This window comes from Mobula birostris, chromosome 22, assembly GCF_030028105.1.
Source record: "Mobula birostris isolate sMobBir1 chromosome 22, sMobBir1.hap1, whole genome shotgun sequence".
NCBI classification, from domain to species: domain Eukaryota; kingdom Metazoa; phylum Chordata; class Chondrichthyes; order Myliobatiformes; family Myliobatidae; genus Mobula; species Mobula birostris.
In genome coordinates this window covers 23,653,478-23,678,156 of record NC_092391.1, presented here as the reverse complement: position 1 = coordinate 23,678,156, position 24,679 = coordinate 23,653,478, and the positions used below count along the sequence as shown (strand labels likewise).

General features: G+C 43.9%; 1 protein-coding gene across 3 annotated transcripts in view; it reads right to left on the bottom strand.

Annotated features, from left to right (window-relative positions):
• The window catches only part of sh3glb2b (SH3-domain GRB2-like endophilin B2b), a 114,375-nt gene that overhangs the window by 24,165 nt on the left and 65,531 nt on the right, over positions 1 to 24,679 (bottom strand). For 2 of the 3 annotated variants that reach the window (XM_072240312.1, XM_072240313.1), the window contains exons 4-6: positions 8,517 to 8,650; positions 4,031 to 4,123; positions 2,402 to 2,464 (exon numbers count right to left, since the gene is read on the bottom strand). In XM_072240312.1, coding sequence (XP_072096413.1) covers positions 2,402 to 2,464; positions 4,031 to 4,123; positions 8,517 to 8,650 — 290 coding nt within the window. The remainder of the gene's footprint in view (positions 1 to 2,401; positions 2,465 to 4,030; positions 4,124 to 8,516; positions 8,651 to 24,679) is intronic. The other variant, XM_072240314.1, reaches the window with a different exon arrangement.

Here is a 24,679-nt window from a genome sequence, read left to right as displayed (position 1 = left end):
TGTTTTCAGCCCAACAAGAGAGCGGGAAGAGAGAATGACCGAAGTGGGACAGATTTTTTGATAATGTTGGTTGCTTTCCTGAGGCAAGGGAAAGTCAGTGGAGTGGTACTGGTTTGTTTAATGGACAAGTTCACAACTCTCTGCAACTCCTCGCAGTCTTGGGCAGAAGAGTTGCTCTGCCAAATAGTGATGTATCCAGACAGGATGTTTTGGGTGGTATCTCTGTAAAAATTGGTAAGAGCTGCCAAGGACATGCTGAAACCTTCTTAGCCTTCTGAAGTAGTAGATGCATTTGAGGTTTTCTTAGCTGTAGCTTCTCTTAGGTTAACATTTCACTTAGGCGATCTTTCACCAGCACAAGATTGACATGTAATCCTCCACCCTGATCTCTCCCTTCCTCTCTCAGAGTGCAATCCATCCACAGCACTGCAGCAACTCGACTACACCACCAAAATCAGCTCGCAGTCATTACAACCTGGAAAAACAAGGACAGCAAGAAAGTGGAAACTCTCAAGCTATCACCAAGTTGCACCCTATCCTGACTTGGGACTATATTAGCAATTCACTGCTCTCCTTGGGTCTCAGTACTGGAACTCCCTGCCCAGCAGCATCATGGGTGCACTTTCACTGCTCCAGTTAAAAGCAGCACTGCCCCCACCTTTTCAAGGGCAGCAAGCCATTGGTTAACAATCTTGCCAATGACACCCACAGCCTGAAAGTGATTTAAAACCAGATGCTGCCATTGGACTAGTCAGTCATGATGGGAAATAAAAGTGAGTCCCCCATCCAGTTGTGGCATGTTTAAAGGGGGTTGATAACTGAGTTAAGGACTTCAAGGAGGATGGTGCACTTCTAATCTTTCCACGAAGAATCAGTTTCATGGAGAATTCAGATACAACATCTACAGTCGGCCATTTAGCATTGACACCCTGAAGCCAGTTACTGAACGAAGAGGAAGGCAGGCCATCTGAACTCAGTCTGCTTGGGAAGGAATGAAAACACCAGGGTAAGCTGTTCCAAAAGTGCACGATACCACAGCATCTCTGCTCATGCAGATTAGCTTCCAGGAGATACCCCCCTTGTTCCACTATGCTGGTAGGCTAGTGTTAGATAGAACAGAGCTCAGGTATTGTGCCAGACAGATTTAATACAAGTACAATGTTAATTAAAACACCCCCACCACTTCCAGTAGGATCCAAGAAATAATAGGGGTTCATCACAAGATGGCATTGACAAATATTACACTGTAGTTTTTAAATATCAGTTAAAGAATACTGGATCAATGCTGTAGAGTTCAAGAGCTGATCTCATTTTAAACTGATGATGTTGAAATGTAATGAAGCTTAGACTCAGAACAAGGTCCCTACAAAGAGAAGCTCATTTGTCCTAATAAGTCTACACAAGGTTTCATTCATTCTTCATTATGTGCTGTGTCGTAAGGCGTGGGCGATCATGGTCTTGACCGTGATTGTTCTTGGGAAATCTTCCTACAGAAGTGGGTTGCTATTGCCTTCTTCTGGGCGGTGTCTTTACCAGACAGGTGACCCCAGCCATTGTCAATACTCTTCAGAGACTGTCTGCCTGGTGTCAGTGGTCGCATAACCAGGACTTGTGATGTGCACCAGCTGCTCACACGACCATCCACCACCTGCTGCCATGGCTTCACGTGACCCTGATCGGTGGGCTAAGCAGGTGCGACACCTCGCCCAAGGGTGACCTGAAGGAGCGTCTTACACCTTCTTTGGTAGAGACGCATCTCCACCCCGCCACCCAACGCAAGGTTTACCCTTCGTATTAACCCTTCCACTGCTCAACAATCTGCACATACAATTTAAACCTGTCAGTCACAGACTTCAGTGCTGTCGCACCTGACTCTTATTCTGCTGAAAGCGGCACATCAGCCACCTGGTGAGAGGGTTTCATGATTCACTCTCTATTGGCTGCGCCATTATTTGGATGATATTTGGAGAAGTGGATGGAAGGGGAAAGAAAAGGGGTGAGATCTGCCCTTCCTTTATAATTTGTGTCTCAAATGATCTGACTGAGGCTAAAGCCTCCAGGGCAGACCTGCAAACTGCAGAGACTCTAGCTTCATTTCCAGGACCCTGTGTTGAGCAACTTGCAGGAGGAAAATCTTAAGAGGTATTAAAAATGCTCTGCTTAATTCTTTCTCAAGCTATAGATAGACTGGAAGTCAGCCAACAAAAGGCTATTTAACCAAGGTTGGTGGAGGTGAATAGATCTGCAGGATCACATTCCAGTGTGATTGCAGCTTTAAAATTTGTTACTTTAAGAGGTCTTGTAAAAAGGGTCACCAATCCTTATATCATACATTATAGAAGAGAGAGAGTTATAAAATAATAATTGGAGGTTGAATTTTGAGGCTCCAGCGATGTCTTACCGCAGATGCACTGGCCGACAGCACATAATTACGAGGCCTGGTCTCCTGAAAATCAGGTGTCGCCTACAAGGCGGGAAGAGAATTTACAGAAAAATACATGCAACATATCTAAAGACGTGCTATAAAAGCAAGGCCACTTCAAACTTGAAAACGGCGCTGGCTCTAAACCAAAAACAAGATCAGACTCAGAGATGTGCAGAGGAACCGGACTCAATTGTGGGTGCGTAGCAAGCACTACTACTGGAGCACGTCCAAGAAAGTCCTGATCAATACTGTGCTCAGTTTGAGAGAATAAGCCAATCAAAGTATCGGGGAGAGCGTTTGATCCAGCTGGTGCGTTAGATTGCACAGGATTTACCCTTCTGTCTCGCCAATGTGTGATAGATGCCAAGGGACGGAAGCCACGTTGTCACACATCTTTTGGTTTTGCCCATTACTGACTGGATTTTGGTCCAAAATATTCGACTGGTACTCAAAGGCCTATAAAAGATTCTTCCCCTTGGAAGCTGGTCTCGCTATATTTGGCTGCTCACAATCTACTATTTGTTTCCCTGCAGCCATACAACAGTCTCTGATGCTGGGGATGATTGTTGCCAAAAGATTTATCTTGAGGGAATGGAAATCACCCTCTCCCCCTTCCTTTTGGAGATGGATGGCTGATATGATCTCAGTCATACAGATGGAGAAATTTAGGTTCTTGAGAACCAATTCAATTAAAAAATTTTCGGCTATCTGGGATCCATTTCTTGCTTACCTGGACGAGGCTGGGGGGGGGGGCGGATGAGCAATTTCCCCCCAGCTGATTTCTCACGGCCCTCATTTGAGATTTAATGTTTAGTATTTTTGAGCACTTTGTACAATAGGCATCCCTCTAATGTTACGTCTTTTTTTTTGCTTATTTCTTTTTTATACATGTCTGAGCTGGTATGTTTTTGTTGATCTCATTGTTTTTTTTTGGAAAATTTTGAAAATAAAGTATTTTAAAAAAAGAGGAGGAGTGTGGGGGGGGGAATGTTCCATTTGTAAATCAGACTGAGTATGAAAAGAACAGAAGATTTAATGAGTTGCAGCTCTCAACACACCTCTGCTGATCACAGCACCAAAGCCCACCTCCATGTTACAGCAGAAACATACAGTGGCTAACTCATTCACTGGTGGGAAATGCAATCTGGACATCCCAAACTGCAGTAGCTGCTCCTGCGAAAGTCCCACCAGACCAACTGTGGCTCCAAGGAACAAACAGTGAATAGATTTTATTTTTTTTTAAATCCTTCTGGATTGTTATGGAAAAATCAGACCAGAGACAGTAGCAGTTCAACCAACAAGTACTTACTTCTCCCTCACACTGTGCAGAACACAACAGAGAAAAAAACGTTAGTCAGCAAGAACCACTGGGAACAACGATGCCGTAACACGGAATTAAAGATAAAATGTTATTGATTAATGGAAAGGGGAAAGAGAGATTCATGCAAATACATTAACTCTCTGAGCATGATAGCTTCAACGAGGAGTTACAGTCTCTGGTTAAGAGTCTGGGCTTATGGCCCCAGTTAAAAACATGCATGAGCTGCTGTGACACTCAGGAGAGTCAATGAATCCTCAAGATGGATTGAAAAGTGAGTGACCTACTGCTGCCTTTGCCTCGGCTGCCTTCGCTTTCTTTAACCGGGTCTTGCTGGCATCCAAGTCCAATCGCCTGTTCTCCAAAAGTCTTCTCTCCTTCTGCATGTTTAAAAACAAAAGCGGAAAAGCATGCATGTTCTGTACCCATGTCTTTCTACCAATTCACACATTGTCAACTGGAGAACTAGTCTTGCTTCCTGGATTTCTGCACAGTTCCAAATTAACCACTGTGCATTATAGCACCCTATTAAAGAAATGAATGATTTCTAGTGTCCTGAAGTCAGTTTCAGCTTTGCAACTTTGAATACGTATTTTGAAAAACTCTTTAGCACCTGAATCACAGTTGCTGATTACACTTGTCAGTGAACATACAAACATTTGTATTTCTGATCTGGGAGATAAAAGAGATGATTCTGTCAAAATCCATTCCTCTTACTCTGGGTTTTGCAAACAGTTCCCTCTGAGAATGCACATAATTGTTTGTCTCCTGCCACCAATAAAATACGAGCAGGTAGAGGCACGTGTTCCATTCTGCAGACTCGATCAGGGGGTTTGTCAGTGAGGAAGTACTGCACCTTTTACAGAAATCTGACCTGTTAAAGCTAATCCAGCCAGGTCCCAACCTGGGCAGCAGCAGTATCAGTGTGGAAGAAAGGCCTGGCAATCTACCTCCGTATCTTGCTATAAAAACCTACACTATCCATAGGGTTGCCATGAGTTGATGGCAACTCGACAGCACTCAGCAACAATACAACTAGCTCCTAAAGGGCTCACAATGCTCCTGAAGATAGCGCTGATCTGGCAGGGTTTGCAGGCCATTACCTCCTACGAGGCAAAACCTAACAGCATGAATGGCTGTGATGCTTCACTCCCAGATCAGCTAAACACCTTTTACGCATGCTTTGAAAAGGACAGCAAAACTAGATCTGTGCAAATCCCTGCAGCATCAGGTGACTCCGCAATATCTATCTTGGAGGCCGATGTCAGAAGATCTTTCATAAGAGTGAACCCTCGCAAAGTGGCAGGGCTTGATGGCGTACCTGGTAGGGCACTGAGGGGAGTGTTCAAGGACATCTTCAATATCTCACTGCTGCAGTCGGAGCTCCCACCTGCTTCAAAAGGGGGACAATCACACCAGTGCCCAAGAAGACCAGGGTGAGCTGCCTCCATGATTGTTGCCCAGTGGCACTCACACCTACTGTGATGAAGTTCTTTGAGAGTTTGGTCGTGGATAGCATCAACTTCTGCCGAAGCAAGGACCTGGACCTGTTGTAACTTGTTTATCATTACAATAGGTCTACAGTGGATGCAAACTCACTGACTCTCCACTCAGCCTTGAATCACCTGGACAATGGCAATACCTCTGTCAAACTGCTGTTTATTGACAGTTCAACACAATCATACCCTCAGCTCTAATCCACAAGCTCCAAAACCTGGGCCTCTGTACCTCCCTTTGCAACTGAATCCTTGACTTCCTCACAGGGTGATGATAGACAGTGCAAGTCAGAAATAACCCCTCCTCCTCACTGACGATCAACACTGGAGCTCACTGTTCTACTCTCTCTACATGACTGTGTGGCTCAAACACCATCTATGAATTTGCTGATGGCACAGCTGGTGACAGAAGGGCGTACAGGAGAGAGACAGATCAGCCGGTTGAGTGGTGCCACAATAACAACCTTGTGCTCGAGACCAAGGAACTGATTGTGGACTTTAGGAAGGGGAAGTCGCGGGAACATAGACCAGTCTTCATTTAGGGATCAGCAGTGGAAAGGGTGAGCAGTTTCAAGTTCCTGGGTATCAACATCTCTGAGGATCTATCCTGGGTCCAACAGATTGATGGAAACACAAAGAAGGCATGACAGGGCTACATTTCTTCAGGAGCTTGAGGAGGCTTGGTATGTCACCAGGGACTCTGGCAAATTTCTACAGATATACTGTGAGAGCATTCTAACTGGTTGGATCACCTTACGGTGATGGAGGGGCTAATACACAGGATCAGAAAAGGCTGCAGAAAGTTGTAAAGTCAACCAGCTCTTTCACGAACATCTTCAAACTGGGATGCCTCAAAAAGGTGGTAGGACCCCCTCACCCAGAACATCTCATCGCTGCCATTAAGGTGGAGGTACAGGAGCCTGAAGACATACACTCAACACTTTAGGAACAGCTTCTTCTCCACCACCATCAGACTTCTGAATGGACAATGAACACTACCTCAGTATGTTTTACTATCTTTTTGCACTACTTAATTTATTATATACATTTTCATATTGCAATTTATAGTTTTAGAAATTATGTATTGTAATGTACTGCTGCTGCAAAACAACAAATTTCATGACATGTGCCAGTGATATTAAACTTAATTCTGATTTAAATAGAACCTCCCACCCTCAACCCAGTTTCCTAGCCACTATAAACACCACTCAGTGGTGTACAAGAGGATGCCCTCACACACTAGAGGATGACTTTACTGTAGGGGGTTGGTGAGTCTGTGTTTTTGTGTCATTGTTATGAGAAAACCAATCTAAATTTTAGCACCTGTCCCACCGCTGGCCCCCAAAATGCCTTCATTCAGTATCACTAGAAGATTGCATCAGCTACCTTATTCCTCTGACACCGGCTACATTTTCATTGATATTTATATTCAATGGTTGCAATGTGGATAGATCATGGGAAAGTAGGGGTAGACTTTTACATCACAAATCTGTCCTTTGCTTCCTGCTGTTTGCCGGTTACGTGTCACAGCTGACTAGGAAGCTTCTTCAGCTTAAGCTTCCCACACACTGAATAGTGGTGAACCCAACTGCAGAGACAATTCACACAAAATCATTGGGGAAAACACCAAAAAAAAAGCATTAATCAGAGCTCCAGAAACTAGACATTCCTACAAACAAAGACCAGGTTTCACTTACAAAAGATGATTTCAGGACTAAACAAAGAAACAAGGAAGTTAACTAGGGCTATAAACAAGGTGCAGGTGATGACCATGAACTAATAATTAGCCTAATAGGCAGGTGAGCAGGAAGGGGTTGGCCTGGTCATCTTTACATCCCCCTGGTGGCCAGTTTGAGGGGTGGCATTACTCACTTACTGATCCCTGCCCCAAAACATTCTACACATTTAACATTCATGGATTTTAAAATGCTTTCAGGAGATATAGGTTTTTATCACAAAGCCTGCATTTATTGCCTGTCTCCAAATACCCTCAGGAAGGTGGCAATGAGGCAACGCCCTTATTCAAGTTCTGCTTAAAGTCATTCAACCATACACATGTATATTGCTAAACGAAACACCGTTCCTCCGGACTACGGGGCACAATGCAGCACATATAACTCACACAAATAACATATAAAATAATATCGCCACGAGTAAATTAACAAATAATAAGGTGCATTTCTGACACAAGTTAAAAAGTAAACAGCATATAACACTACTGGTGCTTCGTGGGTGGTGGCAGTGTGTTGAGGATAAAATGCCCTCTGATTTTAAACACACAAACTGTCTGTAAGGAGTTAGTATGTTCTCCTCGTGATTGCCTAGGTTTCCTCCGGTCTCTTCCCATACTCCAAAGACATACAGGTTAATTGGTCACATGTTGTGTAATTGGACAACACGGTGTCGATGGGCAGAAAGGCCTGACACCCTGCTGTACCACTAAATAAAATAAAACTTGAAAATATAGATTCGGCCTTTCAGTCACTCTGTCTGATCTGCCACATTGCCTGTCCGAGATCAGTTCTAACAGGCAACAAAAGTTCTCTCAAGCACAGCATTTCCAGCATGGTCTAGTTTTTATTGCAGTTTGACACCAAGTGGGATTGAACTGTATGACCAGGAATCATTTCCTCACATTTATCAAAGATCAACATTGCATTTGATCTTCGATGACACTCAGTACTGGATTTTTGTGATCTGTCTGCATGGAAGAGTTAAATCCCTTTATTCCTTTGCGGCCTCTTGCCATTGGACAGATTCTCAGGTTTGTCTGTCGCAGATCTAGATTTCCCAGTGCTGAACTTCATCTGCCTGGGTTTGTCCATTCACCCTGTCACTGCAGCGTAATTTGCCTTCAACCAGGCCATCTATTCTGGCCTCCAGCTGGGGACAGAGCTCTATGCCTTCAGCTACCTCTTCTCCAGGAAGAGTGGATGATCTGAGGAAAAGGTGGGAACAGGAGAGCTGTTCAGAGCTGAGAAATTAGGATTTTATTTAGAGATACAACATGGTAAAAGGCCCTTCCAGCCAAACAAGTCCACAGCTCCCAATTACAGCCAAGTGACCAATTAGACTACTAACCCACACTTCTCTGGAATGTGGGAGGAAACTGGAGCACCCGGAGGAAATCTGCATGGTCACAGGCAGAACGTAAACCTCTTTAAAAACAGTGGTGGGATTGGAGCCGGGACTGCTGGCACTGTAATAGACTTATGCTAACCACTATACTACTGTGCTGCCCTATGTTGAGGGAAAAAAATGGAAAAAAAAAACTCACCGATATGGTCTTCCAATCACCTTCCAGGAAATTACGGAGTGGTGTGAGGAAGTTAATCATGGAAGATTGGATGAAATCGCGATCAGCAGCTCCTAGGCGCCTCTGTGCCTCGCCAACCTTGATCAGAGTGCTACCTAAGATAATGATTAACAACCGGACAGTGTTACACACAGAAATCTGTCCATCCCTCGGCTGGATAAAGATCCCACTGATACAAAATAGAGAAGATTACCGGCATGGTCTTGTACTTCAGGATTAGCAAAGGACGAAGATGGGGGCGGGGGGCAAAGTCAGAGATAAAGAGTAGCAGGAGATTTTAATTCAAACAAGGCATGGCCATCACATTTATGCTTCTAAATATTTGGGTGACTCATGGGTATTGAGTTACTTAAAGTATAAAGATACCAAGCAGAGTTCACTGCCAAGAAGGCCCACCAGCGCCTTTACTTCCTGAGAAAACTAAAGAAATTTGGCCTGTCCCCTAAAACCCTCACTAATTTTTATAGATGCACCACAGAAAGCATTCTTCTAGGGTGTATCACAACCTGGTATGGAAGTTGTCCTGTCCAAGAACGAAAGAAGTTGCAGAAGATCGTGAACACGGCGCAGCACATCACACAAACCAATCTTCTGTCCTTGGACTCACTTTACACCGCACACTGTCAGAGCAGTGCTGCCAGGATAAATCAAGGACACGACCCACCCAGCCAACACACTTTTTGTCCCTCTTCCCTCCGGGAGAAGGCTCAGGAGCTTGAAGACTCGTACGGCCAGATTTGGGAACAGCTTCTTTCCTACTGTGGTAAGACTGCTGAACAGATCCTGACCCGGATCTGGGCCGTACCCTCCAAATATCCGGACCTGCCTCTCGGTTTTTTTGCACTACCTTACTTTCCATTTTTCTATTTTCTATTTATGATTTATAATATAAATTTTTAATATTTACTAATTTATTACTATTTTTATTATTTAATATTTGTAATCCAGGGAGCGGGAAGCGCAGAATCAAATATCGCTGTGATGATTGTACTTCTAGTATCAATTGTTCGGCGACAATATTGTATATTGGAACATAGAACACCACAGTATAGGGTCTTTGGCCCATGATGTTCCACTGTCTGTTCAACCTACTCCAAGATCAACATAATGTTTCCCTCCCACTTAGCCCTCCATTTTGCTTTCATCCGTGTGCCTATCTCTTAACTGTCTCTAATCTATCTGTCTCTACCACCACCGTTGGCAGCACGTTCCACACACCCACCGTTTTATTTATTTATTGAGATACCTGGAACAGGCCCTACTGGCCCTTCGAGCAGCGCTGCGCAGTAACCCCCAACATAACCCTAGCCTAATCACAGGACAATTAACAATGACCAACTAACCTACCAACAGCTATGTCTTTGAAGTATGGGAGGAAACCCACGCCGTCATGGGAGAACGACAAACTCCTCGCAGGCAGAGGCGGGAATTGAACCCCGGTTTCTGGTACTGTAAACTGTTGTGCTAACCGTTGTGCTACTGTGCCGTAAAGAACCTACCTGCGACACCCCCGCTATACTTTCCTCCACTCTATCAATGCCTCCTATCGTCTTGTACACCTCTATCAAGTCACCTCTTATCCTCTTCCTCCATATTGCCCCAGGGTAAGCTGAGAGGCTGCCCAGCAGGGGGCTGTCGAGCGACGAAAGGGTTTGAATGTGCAGGTGTAAAGGAGCTGCCTGCCTCCACAAAAACCAGGAACGTGCAGTAAATACACCGTTTTGGTAAACAAGGACAATAAGGAAATGAGGAAATATCACTTCACTCATGATGTGGGGAAAACATGGAACTCCCTACTGCAAAGGTTAGTTGAGGTGAATAACACAGCTACCTTTGAAGTTGGGCTTGGTAACGTGTAGCAGGGAAGGAGGTTACACAGGAAGCTAAACTATTAGCACATCAGTTACAACGCCAGAGGACCCAACACACTCACGGTAACACTATCTATAGGTTCACTTTCTACAACTCACGTTCCCAGTATTATTTATTTACTTATTTATATTTTTGGTTGCACAATTTGTCCACTTTCGCACATTTTTCATCACTGTTTATTTTTGTACAGGTTTTAAAAATTAAATTCTATTGCCTATTTTTTATCTTCCTGAAAACGCCTGCAAGAAAATGAATCACAGGGTGACATACATGTACTTTGATAATAAATTTACTTTGAAATTTGACTTCGAGAAGGCGAGTTTGGAGCAGAAATGTCACTTGGTCCTGGTGGCCTGTTTCTGTGCAGTTCTGAAATGTCTCTCGTTTAGTGACACGATGGCTATTGGCTTTTCCTGTTTTTCGCACACTCACTTCGTTACTCTTGCGGCCAGTCGAGGGCATTGCCAATGTTGGGAACTGGGTCAGTTTTACTCACTACACAGCATCGGACTCTGGCGATACGCGCAGAAAGGCGGGAAAAGAAAGCAGACTAGAGAGCAAGGGATGAACAGACAGAAATAAAGTCCATCAATCTCATTAGGTTGCCACCACTACATCCTCCCCTGCGGTATAGGGGTTATAGTCACAAGCATAGACACCAGGACAGTCCATCATTAACACATTGCACTTCAATCCTTCACCACAACGCATTGTAATCCTAGGGCCTTTTTCTGTGCTGTAGTGTTGTATGACTCTAATCTCTTTCTGTAAGTCAACACACACAAACACTCTAAACATTTCATAAGGACATAAGAAATAGGAGCAGGAGTAGGCCATCCGGCCCATCAAGCCTGCCCTGCCATTCAATAAGATCATGGCTGATCTGCCGTAAACTCAGCTCCATCTACCTGCCTTTTCCCCATTACCCTTAATTCTCTAACTATGTAAAAACCTATCTAACTGTATCTTAAATATATTTCGTGAAGAAGCCTCAACTGCTTCCCTGGGCAGAGAATTCCACAGATTCACCATTCTCTGGGAAAAACAGTTTCTCCTCATCTCCGTCCTAAATCTTCTCCCCTGAATCTTGAGGCAATGTCCCCTAGTTCTAGTCTCACCTACCAATGGAAACAACTTTCCTACTTCTACCTTAAATATCCCTTTCAAAATTTTGTACGTTTCTATAAGATCCCCTCTCATTCTTCTGAATTCCAAAGAGTATAGTCCCAGGCGACTCAACCCCTTCATCCCTGGAATCAACCTGGTGAACCTCCTCTGCACTGTCTCCAAAGCCAGTATATCCTTCCTCAAGTATGGAGACCAGAACAAAACACAGTACTCAATGAGGTGGCACAGTAATGTAATGGTCAGCACAACGCTTTACAGTACAGGTGACCTGGGTTCAATTCCTGCCACTGTCTGTAAGGAGTCTGTCTGTTCTCCCAGTGACTGCGTGGATTTCTTCCAGATGCTCTGGTTTCCTTCCACAGTCCACAGACGTACTGGTTGGTAGGTTAATTGGTCATTGTAAATTGTCCCATGATTAGGCTAGGACAATACTGTGGCTCGGCTGAAAGGGCCAGAAGGGCTTTTTCTGCACTGTGTATCAATAACTAAATCTCACAGACATTTCCATGCAAATTGATCGGAGGAATAAATTAATTTTACACAATCTTTATATTAAAAAAAACAAAATAGCAATGGCAAGCTTTTAAATCAGACAATGCCAAAAACTTAATCCATTATGTAAAATGAGGGAATAAATTTTAAAATTGTCAAAATTATTGATTGGCAAATAAAACCAACCAATTTCATTAACAAATGCACCAGTACTTGGCCGGCAAGAGTCCAGCTACCTGTTGAAATGCAAAAAAAAATTCCACATGCTGGAAGTCTGAAATAGGAACAGAAAATGCTGGAAATATCAGCAGGCCAGGTAGCATCCGTGGAGGGAGAAACAGAGTTAATGTTTCAACTAAGTGTCTCATCATCAGAGCCATTTTCTGCTTTTAGTCTGATCCATTTCCCTTTCCTGTCATTCACAGATTGTCATCAACTGGAAGCTTCGTTTAAACTTTGTATTTTGATGGTACATCTCTCAACAAGAGGGCTTCTCAAAGAGCTTTTGTAGGCAGATGAAGCAGCTAATTTGCCATACAAAGTTTTCAAAAAAAGCATATACATAAATTACAGTTTTTTTGATTGAAGACTAGGTTAGTTTTGTCCTTTAAAATAATGGTATGGTTTCTACCTACTGGATAGCTCCTCCATTTAAAATCTTGTTGAAAAGATGGCTTCACAATCAGTCCAGAATGTTTGGAAGAACCCTATTCCACCCTGTTGGAATTTTAAACATTGAAACTATCAAAGCTTCTCAATTTTGCAGGTGGTGCCACTTGGTTTCTTCAGGTAGGGGTTGAACAAGTCTGTGCTGGGCCCTCTCTTCCAGAGCTCCTGGTTTAACTCCCGGCTGGCGAGGAGAGGAGTTCTCTTTACTGATCAGAGCTCAAGAAGGTTTGTATAGAAGGCACAAGTTTCGGTTCAGCTACTGCATAAAACACCAAATCCAAAGGCACTGAGCAGCCCTGTGGCTGGGCAAAACTCTGTGATAGGAATTAAACGTTATGAGTTTATCCAGAAGACAAGCATAAACTCACTTGCATGGACTCACTTTCAAGGACTGTACAATGTATGTTCTCAGTATTATTTATTTGCACAGTTTGTTGTCTTTTACACATTAACCGTCCTTCTTTGTTGCTCTGTAGTTGTTCAATGATTCTATTGTGTTTCTTTGTACCTACTGTGAATGTTCACAAGAGAAATGAATCTCAGGGTAATACATGATAGCATATATAGTATGTACTTTGATAACACATTTACTTTGAACCTTCAATCTGCAGTTGTTAAAATTCATTTTCTACAATATTCAGTGCCACATCGAGTATGGTGAGATTGAGGGCAAGACTGCTGAACCTGTTTTGCAGATGGAATCAGACAAACACATTCACTTAGAGAAGGCTGCAAACAGATGGCTGGAGGCTTAAATGAGCTTCTTTGTGCTGTAAAAGGTCTCTGTACTTCTGTGAAATTAAAACCATCACTTGTTAACCCATGATCTCCCACATCCCCAAAGCACACGCAGTCAGAGGCTTGGCTTTGGAAAGAATCAAATCGAGCAAGATGTGCCTTGCATAAATACTCCCGGATTAAAGGTAGAACTTTCATCAACTCCATCACCTACAGGGACTACTCACGCTGATTCTTCAAATCCCCTGGAGTTCTGGGCTAAGCATTCAACTCCACATACCTTCCATCACTAATGACCTTCCTATCTTTCCACTGAGGCTGGGTGAGATAGAACCAGCAGTTAGGTGTTAAGGGTGAAAGGTGAAGTGTTTAAGGGGAACACGAGGGGGAACTTCTTCACTCAGAGAGTGTGGAACGAGCTGCCTGCAGAACTGGTGGACGTGGGGTTGATTTTGATATTTAATAGAAGTTTGGATAGGTACGTGGACGGTCGGGGTATGGAGGGTTATGGTCCCCGATGCAAGTCAATGAGACTAGGCAGGGTTAATAGTTTAGCATGGACTAGATGAGCCAAAGGGCCTATTCATGTGTGTGGTGCCCCATGACCTCTTATCTTCACCATTGCAATATAGGCCCCTAGATGACCCCTCTCATATCCCCTGTCCATCTGCTCTTTGTAGCCATGAAACCTGATTTTCCCAGCTGCCCACCGCTTCCTCGAAATGGGCTCCAGCTGAGCACTCAGCTCCCTGCATCTGGCTGCTTCCCTAATGCTGGCTCCTCACTCACCCACCTCATTACCTGCTTTTCCCCTCGTCGCTCCAGATTTTAACACTGCCGCCAATCCGTCGCTTTGAGTCCAAGGCAGAGATCTTGCAATGCCTTTGGATCTCATCTTTTGTCTCTGCAATCCTTGATCCTGTGCTCTGCCTTTCTTCCACCCACCCTGCACTCATTTCTGCAGCCTCGTGCTGCCCTGGAGCCCCTTCCCCAAGTCAGTCATACAAATGAGAAACAATCTGCTGTTTCAAATGTGACCCATATCGTAAGCAGCTTCAAAATTAAAAGGATACCTGCATGAATAAACACTATTGTCTGACGAGAGCCAGGTTGACAACACGAGGCCAGTAAAGAGATGCGCTTTGGAAATTAATACGACGTGAGACATTTTTCGCATTCATTGGCAAAGCATATAAACAAGCTTTCAGACAATGGAACCATGTTAATTCCACAGGAGGTTCCAGATGGACTGACTTTGGCACTTATCACATCAAACATATTCACAGCCGAGTTTGTTCTCAGTTTCTGTCCTCAGAAGCTTTTAGAGTATGGATGTGAAATACTTCATCTCAACAAGAATGTTTCATGTTGTCAGTTTAGATGTGCTCCTATTGTAAATATGCAATTCCATGGCACCAGAATAGTGAAGTAAACCATGAATATTGTTTTAATAGTTATCAATTGCAATAGCCTGTGATTATTTATGTTTCAAGAATATAAAAGCTCAATATCCTGATTAGAACAATAAGATCATATGATATAGGAGCAGAATTAGGCCACTGGCCCATCGAGTCTACTCCACTTGGGGGGGTGGGGTGATAGGTGGAAAAGGTAAAAGGTTGGAGAAGTAGGAATCTAATAAGAGAGTGATTCATGAGAGAATGGAAAGCAGGAGGGGCAGCATGGGGAGGTGACAGGCAGGTAAGAGAAGAGGCAAGAGAGGGCCAGTGTGAGAATTTGAAGAAGAGGGAAAGGGTAAAGGGAAGAATTACCAGAAGCTGGAGAAATTGGTGTTCATGCCATCAGGTTGGAGACTACCTAGACAAAATATGAGGTGTTGCTCCTCCAGCCTGAGAGTGGCCTCATCGTGGCAGTAGAGAAGGCCGTGGACTGACATGTTGGAACGAGAATGAGGACTGGAATTAAAATGCTTGGCCACCAGGAAATCCCGCTTTATGCAGATAGAGCTCGACAAAACGGTTGCCCCCAATCTATTTCGGGTCTCACCAATGTAGAGGAAACTGCAATGGGAGCACCGGATGCAGTAGATGACCCAGCAGATTCGCAAGTGAAGTATTGCCTCACCTGGAAGGACTGTTTGGGACCTGAATGGAGGTGAGTGGGTAGGTGTAGCACTTCTTTCACTTGCAGAGATAAGTGCCAGGAGCGAGATTAGTGGGGAGGGACAAATGGACAAGGGAATGTTGAAATGTCTGAAACATCTGACCTGCTGATATCCTCCTTCATATTGTGTGTGTTGCTCTGGATTTCCAGCATCTGCAAAGTCTTGTGTTTATGATTTGGAACTCCCATTCTGTTGGCTTGGCAGAACACTAGACAGGGCAGAGAAGGTTGGTCAAGAAAACCCACTTAACTCTTCTAAAGAGCCCGCTGGTAGTCCCAACATTTCAGCATATATCATGTTTTAATATTGTCAGTTAAGAATGTGCATCAAATGACTGCTTCCTCTCTTTCTCTTTTTGAAGGTGGTATTTATCATTAAGGTTCCCCATCATTGCTACCAGCAGGGAGGTGGTACAGGAGCCTGAAGACACACACTCAACGTTTTATGAACAGCTTCTTCACCACTGCCATAGATCTCTGAATGGCAATGAATTCATGTACACTACCTCACTTATTTTTCTTTTTTTAATGTTTCTCTCCTTCTGCACTACTTATATAATTTAATATTTAATATATGTATTTCCTCAAAGGAGTCAAAGTACATTTATTATCAAAGTATGGATAAATTATACAACCTTGAGATTCGCCTGCTTACAGGCAGCTACAAAGCAAGAAACCTGAAAGAACCCAATTTTAAAAAAAGGACCAATCCCCCAAAGCACAGAGAAAGAGAAAGACAGAAATCACGCAAACAGTAGAGGCAAGCAACAGCATTCTGAACAAAACTGAATCCATAGACCCGAATCCCCAGAGCAGCTGGAGTAGGCCCAAAGCCTTGGCCTCAAGTTCATCACATAGCGGGTCAAAACACCACAAAGCTTGCAGACACGAAGCACGTGGCATCTGGAGCAGTCTCACTGCCTCAGCCCCGCGGTAGGAGGCGTGAACATCGCAGAAAATCGGCCTATAGGTTTACAGTTTTATATTATGTATTATACAATACTGCTGCTGCAAAACAACAAATTTCACAACATATGCCAGGGATAGTAAACTTCAGACATCCCACCCTGCAAAAACTCATTTCAGGGAGGCAGCACCATCAATTTGCGGGAAACTCCCTGAACTTCCGGGAGAGGTGGGATGTCTGCGATAGAGTAGCTCCTTAGCAGCTAGCCAGCTAGTTTAAATAACGTTAGCTATGCTAATGAATGAATGACACCTGTTAAACTCACCTCAACATGTTTTTTACAGTCTTAGCCCATCATGGGCAATAGAAAAGTCACTATTAGGCAGGGGTACACTTTAGTGTAGTCTGGGGTGACGTACATTTTATATTTTCTTTTTTTGGAACACTCTGCCATGGCTCTCTCTCTCTCTCGCTCGCTCTCAAAAAAATTGATTTCCGGGACATTGTATATAATTTGCGGGCATCAGGGAGCCATTATTAATATGCGGGAGACTCCCGGAACTTCCGGGAGAGATGGGATGTCTGAAACTTAATTCTGATTCTATTGTTTCTTTGATAAAGTTCCATCAGAGAATGGAAGATTTAGCAACTGGGATTATTGAATCACTCAGTTAATTTCGACATTGCTGTGTATAAAAGTGCAGGAGATTTACTATGTAACAACGCCCCAGGGATTTCCCTCGTGATAGGCCAGCAGTTAAATCGAATGCTGGTGATTAATCCGCCCAGAAGCAGTCAAATACATACAACCCATCAATAATACAAATACACAAGGGCATTTAGAGAAGTACACAGGAATATTTTTCCATGACAGTTGGTTAAGATGACACAGATTTACGATAATTGATAAAAAAAAGTACTATGGGGAAATGAACAGAAGTATTTTGATGACTTGAGCTATGATTGGAAATGGATTGCCGAAAGGGAAGGGAGTGAGTTAAGGATCATTCTAGAGTTATGACATTACTTATGGATAAATATTTATGAATTTCACAACATAGGTCAGTGATAATAAACCTGATTCTGATTCTGGATTAACTGAAATGAGAACCAATAAAACCCAAACACAATTTAACTTCTAGCAGACACGTGCAAAATGCTGGAGGAACTCAGCAGGCCAGGCAGCATGTATGGAAAAGAGTTTCAGACAGAGACCCTTCATCAGGACTGGGAAAAGTGATGAGAAGTTAGAGTTCCCATTCCCATTCCAAAATGTTGGTTCATGACCTTCTCCCGTGCCAAGATGAAGCCACACTCAGGTTGGAAGAGCAACCTAATATTCTGTCTGGGTAGCCTCCAACCTGATGGGATGAACATCGATTTCTCTTCCTGGTAAAAATATGTTTCCATCTCCCTCTCCTCTTCTATTCCCCACTGGCCTCTTACCTCTTCTCGCCTGCACCCCTGTGTGACATTAAATTGATGAGATATCTCCCCCCGCATGGCATTACGGTGGGGGGAGGGTCTCTTATCAATTAAATGCCATACGGGGGGGGGAAGGTCTCTTATCAATTTAATGCCATATGGGGGGGAAGGTCTCTTATTAATTTAATGCCATATGGGGGAAGGTCTCATATCAATTTAATGCCATATGGGGGGAGGGTGGTTCTGATCAATTTAATGCCATACAGGGAGGGGGTCTCATCAATTTAATGCCATTAAAGATTTCCACCAGCTGCACAATTTCTTTTGGTTTGGGAAGATGAGTTTAAACTTCTTCTCATATAAAACAAATGAGGTTTATAAAACAAATAACCTACTATTTTCTCCAGGGTTGTGCTGCAATGAAAATGTGTTACATTTAAACCCATCTGTGCTAAAAATTTAATTTTCTCCCCCCCAAAAATTACCAGTTGTGATGACACTAAGCTGAACTTTAAAGGCCCTGGCTTTCTAATCACCTGCCCTGGGGCCATTGCTTGTGTGATTATTTCTGCAGTTGGCTTTAAAGTAAAGCTGTTGAGGTGAATTTTGATTGTGCTAGTCATGTCTAGGGCTGGAGTCTAAAATCTGGATGCCTATTCATTATTTACAAGCTGTTGGGCTTGAATTGCTCTGAGCTGTGTCCAAGAGACTGAAGATGAACGACCACAGTATCCATGCAGGGGTGTGTGCACTTGTCTTGGTGTGTCCAATAGAGGAAGGTATATTTATGGTACACAGTGCATTGAACTGGAATAAGGTAAAGCACATAAAGTGTAAGAGCTACAAGAAAGTGCTGTGCAGGTAAATGATAAAATGCAAGATCATAACCAGGTAGATTATGAAGTCCGGGGTGCATTGTATCAAGAAAGAGATCCATTCAAGAGCCTGAGAAAGCAGGGTAGAAGCTGTGCTTGGGCCTGGTGGTATGTGCTTTTGTATCTTTGCGGTGGCATGGTAGTGTAGTGGCTAGCACAGCACTTTACAGTTCCAGCAATCTGGGTTCGATTCCTGCCGTTGTCTGTTAGTACGTTCTCCCCGTGACCACGCAGATTTCCTCCGGGTGATCCGGTTTCCTCCCACAGCCCAAAGGCGTACCGGTTGGTAGGTTAATTGGTCATTGTAAAATTGTCCTGCAGTTTGGCTAGGATTACACATGGAGGCCTGGGAAGGGCCTATTCCATGCTGTATCTCAATACATTCTGCCCATTGGGAGGGGAAGAAGAGAGAATGTCTGGGGTGGGTACGGGACTGTCTGTGGGTTCCTTTAATTTTGTTGTGTGGATCACTACTCAATGAATATCCTTTAATGAGATTAACTGCTCCCCTGCTTAGTCAGAAGTTACCTGATAAGCAGGCTTCTGGCTGTATTCAGGAACGTGACCTGTCCAAGATGAAAATGTTCAGCCAACACTACCGAGTATAGGCTTGTTCCTTGCTTGCACCTTTAAATCATCCGCTGTGCAAAGCTGCCTCACATCCTTGATCTTCATGCTGAAGTCCCTTTACGGTCTGCTCCAAGTCCTTGCATGACACTTTGGTGGTGACTCACGGTGCCAACAGACCCAGTGTTTCCAGTGACAGCAGTAGTACTTTCCCATATATGGTCATACTCCTCTGAGGCATATCAGGGAGGCACCTGATTAAATGCCTTCTGAAAATCCAACAAAAACACCCACCTTACCTTATGTCTTCTATCTGCATTCAGTTAAATTATCCATTAATTAAGACTGGCCTGTTATAGTCATTTATGTCTGTTTTCATAAACTATGAACCTCCAGAACATGGTCAGATTACCCATTATGGCTGCTTGGTGTTCTTGGAAGAATCTTCCACAATGAGGTTGGCACTCTATATTCTCCACAGTTCCGCAAATGTTTTCATTTCTACAGATGAACTGTGATGACCATTCTAACTGGCTGCATCACTGTCTGATAAGGGGGGGCGGGCAGTGGGAGCTACTGCACAGGATCAAAGTAAGCTGCAGAGAGATGTAAAATTAGCCAGCTCCATCATGGGTACTAGCCAAGACATCTTCAAGGAGCAGTGCCTCAGGAAGGCAGCGTCCTCACCATAAGGACCTCACCATCCAGGACATGCCCTTTTCTCTCTGCTACCATCAGGAAGGAGGTACAGAAGCCTGAAGGCACACACTCAGCAATTCAGGAACAGCTTCTTCCCCTCGGCCGTCTGATTTCTGAATAGACACTGAACGCATGAACACTACCTCACTACTTTTTTTAAAAATTCCTATTTTTTGCACTACTCATTTTAATTTTATATTATACACATATACATCTTCTTCTTCTCTTCTCCTTTGGTTGTCCATCGAAATCCGATGACGACGTCCACTCCTTTACCGGTGAGATCTTTGATGACTATACAGTCCTATTCTGGACCCACAAGCTCTATTGCAGGTGGGACATGTAGTAGTGGTGGTGGTAGTCGTGGCAACCATGGCTGTATTTCTCCTGACTCTCTTCTGCTGTCTTTTGGTTGTTCTTTCCATCTCCAGAATACGAACCCCGTCCCTACACAGCTGTCACCAAGTGTGTGAGACATACATATGTACACACACACAAACACATATACATACACATATATATACACATACAATCACACAGAGATATATGCACATACATATATAAACATATTTAATACAATGTACTGCTGCCACAAATTTAACAAATTTCATGACATATGCCGGTGATATTAAGCCCAATTCCGATTCTATTTCCATAACAATTCCCTTTTGCAAGTACAGGAATAACAGATGCAAAGCTAAATTGTCACTTCTTGACCACTGGACTGGATCAGTGGCGAGAAAAACTCTGTTTTGCAATGTTTCACAATCTATTAACGAATATTTCTCACTAACCTTTTCCAATGACAGGTCATTAATAAAATTGACTGAGACGACCACAGAAAATATTTCACAATTGCTGGAGAGCACAAGAGAATGAATAATCACCAAAAAACAAAAAAAAATGCACCTTTCCCACAATTTTTGAGAAGCCAGTGAAGGAAAAGAGCAAAATAATTTTTTTTATAGAATACAACTGCTTGGAAAATAATCGTAGAATTTCAAGCCAGTAGTGCACATTTCTGTATGAAACACTCCCTTTCATTGCCGTAGATTCATTTTTTGTTGTTTGAACAAGATAATTAAGAATCCAATCCATCCTGCTGTGGAATCATAATTAGGAATGGTTTCCCAGGTTACCCTTCACTTTGGCTTCTACCATGGGGAGGGATCCTCTCCATAGAAAATCTATGCTCCTGTCACCCTCGCTGCCTCTGTCAAGCCAGGCAATCTTCTAACCTTCACAGCCGCTGGGCCAGTGGCTCCTGACCTAACCAGGTTACCTCAACCACAAGCCGCGAGTTCTGATTTTCAGCTACCCTCTCAGAATCTGCACTCTCCTCCCTCCAGCACTTCACCCCTGGCTGCCCCAGTCCAGCAGCTCTCAGTGGCTGCTCACATACCCTCAGTGCCCACTGTTTCTCACAGCAGCTGCACTTTACAGTCTCCCACTGACTGTTTGGTTTTCAAGGAGGCAGATTTTCCATTTACATAATCAGTTGGTACCTCCTCGCTATCCCATAATACGAAATCAAGTTTTTATCTGAAGCAACGGCAGTGAAGGCCACAGCCACTGGGAGGACCCAGGTGAATCAAGCACAGATACTCAGTCTCACAACACCAGTGGGGGTTCAGTGAGTGGTCCAGTTGTTTCTCTGATCAGAAGATCATGAGTTCAAATCCTGCTCCAGAACCCCAGCATGCAAGCTAGACTGACCTCCCCAGCGAAGGCAATGGCAGCCCTGCTAAACCATAAACAAGAGAGATTCTGCAGATGCTGGAAACCCAGGGCAACTGCCCACAAAATGCTGGAGGAATTCAGCACATCAGGCAGCATCTGCAGAGAGGAATAAAGAGCTGAGGTTTCAGGCTGAGACCTTTCTTCAGCTGTGGGAAGGAACAGCAAAGTAGTCAGAATAAGGTGGGAGGAGGGGAAGGAGTACAAACTCTGGAAGATGATAAATGAAGCCAAGTAAAGTGGGAGGGGATGAAGTGAGAAGTAAGCTGCTGCCTTTTGACAAACAAGAGAAAATCTGTAAATGCTGGATATCAAAGTAATATACACAAAATGCTGGAGGAACTCTGCAGGCCAGGCAGCATCTATGGAAAAGAGAACAGTTGACATTTTGGGCTGAGACCCTTCATCAGGACTGGAAAAAGGAGAGTAGGAAGCTGGGGAGAGGAGAGGAAAAGGTACAAGGTACACACATCAAAATTGCTGGTGAACACCAGCATCTGCAGAATTCCTCGTGTTTACGTTTTTAAAAGGTACAAGGTAGTGGGTGATGGGTGAAACCAGGAGAGGGGGAGTGGTAAAGTAGAGAGCTGGAAGGTAGATTGGTTAAAGAGATAAAGGGCTGGAGAAGGAGGAATGTGATAGGAGACAGAAGGCTATGGAAGAAAGGGAGGGGGAGGAGTACCAGAGGGAGGTGATGGGCAGGTAAAGAGATGAGGTGGGAGAGGGAAATGGGAATGGGGAGAGATGAAGGTGAAAGGGGGGGGGACAATTTCTGGAAGTTCGAGAAATCAATGTTGATGCCACCAGGTTGGAGGCAACCCAGACGGATTCCTCTTTATGTTCAGGGACTGGTTTGAAGAAGTCACTCCCCCGGCACTACTCTGAACACTGGTCATTTGAGCCCAAAGCCAGACAAGCAACTAGATATTCATTCACAGGGCACTGACCAAAAGGCAACCCTGCCTTTTGAGTGAGACATTAAATAAAGGGCTTGTTACACCAGAGGAACCTTGAACTGACCCTGCAATGGGCACTGCAGGCGGCAGAGGAGAGAGCATTGTCAACATTGCTGGTGTCGGCCAGGAGTCCAACAGGTCCCAAATTCCTTCAATACCCTTTCCTGGAAAGTCAGCTTTAATCGTATTGGATGGCCTGGGCTGACTGAAATGTACCCCTCAGGCAAACAGTCTGCTGGCCCTTTCAGTTCATCGCCGGCCGAAACACTGACACCACAGCGCAGCTAAATCCAGTTGTACTGCACTCCAGAAAGGAGCGCTCTCGGCGAGGTTGGGGTTGGAGCAGGGTACGTGGAGGTGATCTGACACATCACAGGAACTCCTCCATGGCTTGACAGTCTTGAGGATGTGCAGAACGCAGTACCTTGGCACAGTGACAGAATCGCGAATCAGTGAGGTGAAGCGAGGCAAAAGATTATAATGGGAGTAATGATATTACTCAGATTGAAAAAGAGGGTTGTAAACTAATTAGTTGATTAGTTAAGAGAATGAGAATACAAATTTAAGCAATGAGGGATATGCCAGACACAGAACTGTCACTTGGCATTAACAATAAGGAATTACCGCTGGCCAATTTGAAAATCAATCCTGCGCCAGTTCCACTCTACATCACATTCAGAAGGTGGGTTCTGCAGGATCCCTTCAAACCAGTCCCTGCACAGAAAGAGAAGTCACTCTCCAGGCATCATTCTGAACACTGGTTATTTGAGGCCAAAGGCAGATACCCGAACAGGCGTTCACTCACAGGGGATTGACTCATTATGCCACTTCAGCTTGTGAGAGTAAGTGGACCACAGCCAAGGGGGGAGAAACAGGGTAAGGACACCAGCAAATCATGTACAGTACTATGAAAAGTCTTAGGGATATATAGTGAGGATGGAACAATGCGGGAGGCGTGGCAGAGGTGGGGATGGAGGGGGGAGGTGGCATGGTTGCAGACACACCCAGCCCTGAGACATCAGGTAAGGTCATTTCATTCCAAACGCTTGGTTTATTGATTACAAAATGTCTCTCTGGTGCTTCCTACTCCCTCCCCCTCTCCCTTCCCTTTTTCCAAACATCATTCCCCTCTCCCTATCCCCTTCCCACTCTCCGTCCACAATAGAGACCCATATCAGAAATCAGGTTTATCATCGCTCACATATGCCATGAAATTTGTTTTTTTTGCATTAGCAGTACGGTGCAATACATAAAATTACTAGGTTTATGGCAGAGAGAGTTTCTCCCTTCTGCCGCCTGCTATTGGGGACTATCAGGAGTCAATTGGAACTTTGAGACATTTTTTTTACCATTCCCATGGTCTGCTCTTTATCAAATTATGGTATTGCTTTGCACTGCTGTAACTATATGTTATAATTATGTGGTCTTGTCAGTGTTAGTCTTTGGTTTGTCCTGTTTTTTTTTGTGATATCGCTCTGGAGGAACATTGTATCGTTTCTTAATGCATGTATGCATTTCTAAATGACAATAAACAAGGACTGAGTGTCCTCATAATCTAATCTAATCTACTGTGCAAAAGTCTTAGGTACCCTAACTATAGATTTGTGTCTAAGACTTTTGCACAGTCCTGTAGGATGATTGGAAGACAAACATTCAATCCTTTAACTCATTCTGATCTTTTCTCCATCCATCTATCCTCCTGCGTTCGTCTCACCATGAACAAATGACCATGAGCCTTGGTTTGGACACTTTTAATTGGCCCATTCCTCAAAACTTTCCAGAGGGAGTTCTCCAGGTTTCCCGCGACCTGAAAAAAAGATGTACTTCCTGACCTCACTCATTGGTGTCCCAAGACTAAACTTCAGGGCACATTTCATAAGAACATAAGGAATAGGAGCAGGAGTCGGCCATCTGGCCCATCGAGCCTGCTCTGCC